The 7,108-nt window shown below is 42.6% G+C and overlaps 1 protein-coding gene across 14 annotated transcripts in view; it reads left to right on the top strand.

Annotated features, from left to right (window-relative positions):
• The window catches only part of Dock10 (dedicator of cytokinesis 10), a 243,697-nt gene that overhangs the window by 226,717 nt on the left and 9,872 nt on the right, over positions 1-7,108 (top strand). For all 14 annotated transcript variants that reach the window (XM_021197703.1, XM_029538335.1, XM_021197704.1 and 11 more), the window contains 2 exons: positions 2,631-2,777; positions 5,524-5,734. In XM_021197703.1, coding sequence (XP_021053362.1) covers positions 2,631-2,777; positions 5,524-5,734 — 358 coding nt within the window. The remainder of the gene's footprint in view (positions 1-2,630; positions 2,778-5,523; positions 5,735-7,108) is intronic.

Raw genomic sequence — 7,108 nt, 5'->3', positions numbered from 1 at the left:
CACACACACACACACACACACACACACACACACACACACACACACACACTGGGTTTAGGGAAATAGCTCAATGTCAAAGTACTTACTCTGCAAGCAAATTCAGATCCCCAGAATCAACATGAAAACTTGGCAAAACAAAGGTCTGCTTCTTTCTGCTCCCTGCTAACTGCGATTCTTGTCAAAAGGAAAACCCACCATGAATGTGTCTCTCTATACTAGGTGGGAGTGGAGTGGGGATGGGAAAGGGGTAGGGGCGGGGGAAAAAGTCTTTTCCTGAAACTTAAAGTCTTTTTTATTCCCCTGTTGCAATTGAAGTTGTAAACATTGCTTTGGCTGAGACCCTTTGGAAATTCTAGTGTTTGCCTTCCCAAATCTCAGTCCTTTGATCTGTCAGTCTGCCAGTTTTAGCTACTGACTCCTGACCTTGAAGCTGGCAAAAATCTAGAGTCATCAGTGAAAGCAGCAGAATAAGCAGATGTCCCATGGACAGAGTCAGACCTCTCTCACCCCTACAGTGTCTAGGGAAATGGTCAGAACAACGTTTCAGCTTTCTATGTTTTCCATATCATAGGCCACCTTCTAGCAGTTCAGGACTGCACAGGTATTCAAAATCAGCTACTTGGGTTTGAGTGTTTATCACATAATTTTTCAATATTAGATTTTTTTTATAAAGAACGAGGGGACCTTTGCCAGCTATGTTTGAAGGAAATATACCTTCCTGAGACATACATCTAAGAACAATTTCCTTTTACATTCATCTATTCATTCAGCAGCAAATACAGCCATCCCCTTCCTCAAGGCCAGACAATGTGTCAAAAGCTGGACATGCATTGTCTTATGCCCTGAGAACCCATTGTCAGTTAGGAAGGCAGACAAGCAAATAGGAAGTGTCTGTTTGACATGAACAGAGCTGAGAAGTGGATCCTGGACACTGGCTTCTGCAAACCTATAGCCCTCTATGATGGATAATGAGCTGTTGATGATCATCCTTCCATGAGAACAAGGGCTATGCAAGTATTGGGTACCAGACAGTCGTGAGCTTAATTGTTATTCTTAGATTTCCCTACCCCATCCATGAGAAAACACATTAGGACATCTGTCCATAATTTTCACAAGTAATGAATATTTTAGTCAAAAATGATTTTTTCTTCCATTTTCTTGTGTGTGTGTGTGTGTGTGTGTTTTATGCATATGTATGTATCTGTTACACTTGTATTGGGGGGTCTAAGAGCACGTGTGTCCTCATGCATGTGGAGGCTGGGGAAAGAATCATTTTGATCCAATTTCTACCTTTTTTCAATGAGGCAGAGTCTCTCAGACAATCCCAGAGATCACAGATGTGGGTAGTCTCATTAGCCAGTTTATTCAAAGGAACCATGTCTCCATCTTCTGGGACGAGAATTACCGAAAGGCTTCTATGCCCTGGCTTCTATGGATTGAAACCTCCTACCCTCTCACGTGTTTCCAAACGCTTAACCACTGAGCCGTCTCCCAAAACCCTCAAAAACAATGTAAAAAAAAATAATAAGTGTTTTTTTTTCTTGGACTCAGTAGTCATACGATCCTCAAAATCAGTTTACTTGTAGGTAAACTGTGCCATCGGAAGAAACTGATACTGTAGGTTCATCTCGTTCAGCTCATCTTGTATTCTGAGACCACACTTATTCCACAGGGTCAGAAGGAGACATGTTCCTGTCTCTTCAAAGAGAATGAATTATAAGGAATTTCTCACTTACTTATCTACAGATAATGGAATCTTCTTTTTCCCTGGCTTCAAACCGGACAGATTTATAGCGGCTAAAGCCCACTGGGCTCTCATGGAATAAAAATGATGGCTCGGGTGTTATTTTTAGTCCTGCGAACTCCAGCTTTTCAAAGGTTTAAAAACTGAGTGATTAAGTTACATATAACTAGCATATACCCTACAGTCTTTGAAGACACATTAATAGGTGCTTTTAAATAGCTGTAATTGGGGAGTAGTATGTTCAATTTCTGTTACAATGACACTGCAGAGTGTCAGAAGTCTGCAAACAAGATGGTACAGGAACATGTAGTGACACATTTAGGTACCCGTGTGTGCCATATGGTGTCACCTGGACTACATTTAAAGACTTACAGAAGGCATAAAATGATAATGGTCTAAAATTTGTCGAACATCACTTAAAATGTGTTCTACTTGAGACTACCACAAGAGGGCATTCTTCCTCCAATTTATATGCAAACAAATTCTTCCTTTTGATTTGTCCAAGTAAAAAACTCTGTGAGCAGGGGGAGGGGATAGGGGGTTTTTGGAGAGGAAACCAGGAAAGGGGATAACATTTGAAATGTAAATAAAGAAAATATCTAATAAAAGAAAAAGAAAAAAAAATATATGTGTAGGCTATGTGTTGACGTTCCTTCGCCTGGCCGGGGGAATGTTTATGCTGTTATCTAATTATGACACAGTATTCTCTGCTCATTACTCTCTTCATTTCTGGTTTGACCTTCATAGGCTGCTAATTAATGGTTTCAGACAACTGAAGGAATGCAACTTTTTTCCCCCCTTAGTATATGGCTTTTTTTGTCTGCCTGTGATTTGTCACTGGAGTTCTCTAATGAAGCCAGTGGTCTTTCTGTGTGTCCTCCCCTAGGGATTCTTTGAGGAGGAGGAAGGTAAAGAGTATATCTACAAAGAGCCTAAGCTGACAGGGCTCTCAGAGATCTCCCAGAGGCTTCTCAAGCTCTATGCAGACAAATTTGGAGCAGACAACGTGAAGATAATTCAAGACTCCAACAAGGTAAGCAAACCAACAGTGTTCACACAGTGTGACTTGACAGTGTTCACACAGTGTGACTTGACANACAGTGTTCACACAGTGTGACTTGACAGTGTTCACACAGTGTGACTTGACACTGTTCACACAGTGTGACTTGACAGTGTCCTTCCTATTTTCTAGCCACCGTTTTTAATTTCCTAGCTGATCATGAGAAATGAACTAGCCAAAGTGTTTGAGATATTTTGCGTATTGGTTGGCTGGTGAGATTTTGGATTTTATTTTATTTTTTATTGTTTGTATCTACATGAGTTTATGAACACCATGATTATGCATGTGTTCACAGAGGTCAGGAGAGGGCATTGGATCCTCAGGACTCTGGACTTACAGGTGATTGTAAACCACCATGTGGGTGCTGCTAACCCAACCCAACCCAAGAGGAGTAAGCACTGTTAACCTCTAGGCCATCTCTTCAGCACAATTATAAGTTTTTACTTCAGTAATTTTTATATCATTTTTAGAAACAACTTAGCAAGTCTTCTGCTTCTCCCATAATTCGTATGCTTTTGAATAGCAGTTAAAATGTGGAAGTAGCGAGCCGGGCGTGGTGGCGCACGCCTTTAATCCCAGCACTTGGGAGGCAGAGGCAGGCAGAAAGTGGAAGTAGCTGAACTCAGAAGCAGAGCTGGAGGAAAAGCAAGAACTTACCTGATACCCAGTTCAGGGGCCTTTGTGAACCCCACCATTCTGAGAGCTGTCCTCTAATAGAACCCAAATTGCTATTGCATGGTATTAATTTGAGAGAATCCACTGAAGCTCTCCTTGGATCTTCTCACTAAACTACTCCCAACCTTCACGTACATTATCATTCTCCAGCCAACCTCTAGCAAGCATCTACTTACCTGCCACACCCAGAACCAGGCCTCTTCTTCTAGACCACTCAGTTCATATGCATGGAAAAACTTGTGTGAGTGGTTGATTAAACAGAATGCAATGGAGCATCATGAGAACAATCATAGAGCAACGCAGGAGAAGCCCAGAGGGGGTGATCTTTGAGCTGGCAGGTACAGAATAAGGTATGTTGCAGAAAGTCATGGATATAGGAGCCCAACTCATGCTGATAGGAAGGACCATTTGTGTTTAGAAAGTCAGGTCTTTGAAAGACAGACTGGACAAAAGTATGGCCAAGAGGGAAAGTTGGTTTGTGACCAGTGGCACAGAATTCTACTAAGTCACCAAAAGAAGTCATTTTTCTTTCCTGCTTTCTTTTACAAAGCCGATAGTGGGGAAATTTGACACAAAATTCATGGGTCTGGGTATGAGTAATTACAAATATATCTATCACTCTTAGCTTAAAAGATACAGTTGTGTTCTCTATTAAAGCCAGCAGAATTATTATAGTAGTGACCCATACAGATGAAAAGAAAATAAACACAAGGATTGGAAAAAAGGAAAGATTTAATATCAAAATAGCTTGGGTCTTCATTCCTCTCTACTACCACATATCAACTGGTGATCATTACTAACCCATCCGGAACCTCTATTTTAAAATGTAAAATTATTACAGTTATGACTGCCCTACCATGTAAATATTAATAGCATTATAGAACATATCCAAAAGGTTCCTGAAATCTCTAGAACTGGATAGGAAGTAGATGGATACAAAGACCAAGAAAATTAGAAGCAGGTCCAAAATTCAAGATGTCTTCAACAAACACTCGGAGAACCACCCTCCCCAAGCTCAAGGGGAGCCAGCGATGTTTCCTCAGAGCTCCTTGAGCTGTCCAGGCCATTGCCTTCCTATTAGTAGCTCTAGGAACCAAAGTAGAGCTGGCAAAGAAGTTGGGCAAAATGGTTTATTGCCAATAAAGGATTTGAGATATAGCTATTTCAAAACCTTGAAGCTGGGGAGTTGGCCAGGTAGATAAAGCTAGTTAAAGCAAAGCACACAAACAGGATAATCTGAGTTCATAGCCTCAGAGACCCATGTAAATGCCAGCTAGGCATGGTGCTCCACCTGCAATTTCTACCTTCAAAGGCAGGGGCCTAGGATTCCCTAAACTGAAAAAATAGGACTAACATCAACTATCATGGGTAAGCTCTGAGAGACACAGGTTTGACTAAGAGATCTTGCTTCAGTGTATAAGGTAGAAAATTTAAGAGGATGGTTCCCAGGCCTTCATATCTGCATACACACCCATAAATGTGCACATGAAAAACACACATATGTATACATGCAACGTACAAACAAACACACACACACACACACACACACAGGAAAAATGAAAACATTTGCAGTCATTTAACAGGCAGTCAGGTAATCTGCCAGGGAGACAAGGAGCCTTCCTCTACATCTCTACATTACCAGTCCAAAGCCAAGGATACCAGGCTAGGTACATGGCTACCCCCATAGAGGAGCAGAGAAATGTGTTTCCACTTTGAAGAAAGTTTCACTCTATGCAGGGTGACTCGCTACAGAAAGGATAAAAGTTTAAGCAATGTCCTAGGCAGGAATCTGTGTCGAAAAGACCTACAAGGCAGTCTGGTCCTGGTATGGTGATCTGAGCTAGCCATGTTGCTGCCAGAGCCTGTTCCTTACCCGCTGTCAGTCACTTGGTCTTCTGTGGTCTGATGAAGTCTTCTGTGGTCTAAAGAACACGAGTGCCTTTTCTCCACCAGGAGGCAGCAAGGTAACTCATAAATCGCCTGCAGCTCACTACTCTTGATTGATATACATATACATATATATATCCTTAATGTGTTGACACAGGTAAACCCTAAGGATCTGGACCCCAAATACGCCTATATTCAGGTGACCTATGTCACACCATTCTTTGAAGAAAAGGAAATCGAGGACCGGAAGACAGATTTTGAAATGCACCACAACATCAATCGCTTTGTCTTTGAGACACCCTTCACTCTGTCAGGCAAGAAGCATGGAGGAGTGGCTGAGCAGTGCAAGCGGAGGACAGTCCTGACCAGTAAGTGCAGGGGCCAGCTGCCTGGAAAGCTTCCCCACCGCCAGCTAAGACAGTCTTGTTGTAGGCTGGGTTAGAGTAAGTCATGTGTTACTGCAGGGGCAAGGGAGACAGCTCAGTAATAAAATGCTTGTTGTACAAGCATGAAAACATAAGTTCCATCCTAGCACCCACCAAAGAAAGCAATGTATTGATAATCCCAGCACTGGGCAGGCAGACACGGGGGGATCCCTAGCAGTCATTGGCCAGCCAGCTTAACCTAATCAGGAAGCTCCAAGTCATTATCTCAAAAAAGGCCTTGTCTCAAAAACAAGGTAGTTGACTTATGAGGAGCAATCCTCATGTTGACATCTGACCCACACACACACATGTGCACACGCACAAGTGCACCTGTACATAGGTACACACATAAGAAACTACTTTAATCCTGCAGATAAATTGACCTGGAGTTCTTTGAAGGAACCCTTCATTATGTTCTGCTAAAAGGAAGCCTCTTAGCCAGTTGTGGTGGTGAACACCTCTAATTCCAGTAGGAGGAGGAGCTGAAGTTCAAAGCAAACCTGGGCTACATAGCCATATTCCATGTCGAAAATGAAAATAAAGAGAGGCGGACCTTTGAGAAGATACCGTCAGTAGAACTAGTTTGACATCCTCTCCTTTGAGCTGGGATAATCACAAGTATCATGGTGTCCTGCCATGATAAAGACGGCCATCGCTAAAGTCTCCCCTCCTCTCCATTAACCCTCTATTGCCTGTTCTGAGTTAGCAGCTATTGCTATGATCAGCTTTAGGGTAAAATGCTACCCATTGTAGGGTTCCAGCTCTTCTCTAAATGAAAGTGGGCCTTAATCTGCAATACCTAATTCTATGTTCGCTGCATCTTTTGTGTGAAACAGTTTTCTCTTCTGTGAAATCGTCATCCTTTCCGTGTTTTAATAGACACTGAATGCTGACTAGAGGTTGGGCTGCTTCAGGGTCCTGGCAATCCACGTAAATAAAACACAACGCTGCCCTCACGGTGTTCACAGTGGGGTAGGACAAAGACCCACGTAAAGGAAGTTGGCCCACAGGGTTGTGGATAAGACGCATCTAAAGTAAAACTCCTATATTCTATTCTCTATTGAGAATTCTTTTTTTAAATCTTTATTATTTTATTTACATTTCAAAAGTTACCCCCTTCCTAATCTCCCCTCCCTGAGTTCTTTGCCCCATCCCTCCTACCTCTGAGAGGGTGCTCCCTCACCCACCCCTTCTTCACCCCCACCAGCATCCCCCTTCCCTGGGGCATCAAGTTTCCACATGATTAAGCGCATCCTCACCCACTGAGGCCACACAAGGCAGTCCTCTGCTACACATGTGCCCGGGGCCACGAACCAG

The sequence above is a fragment of the Mus pahari genome, chromosome 5 (assembly GCF_900095145.1).
Source record: "Mus pahari chromosome 5, PAHARI_EIJ_v1.1, whole genome shotgun sequence".
Classification (NCBI taxonomy): domain Eukaryota; kingdom Metazoa; phylum Chordata; class Mammalia; order Rodentia; family Muridae; genus Mus; species Mus pahari.
Note: the sequence above shows the minus strand (reverse complement) of the source record. Positions and strands in the feature narration are given on the sequence as shown.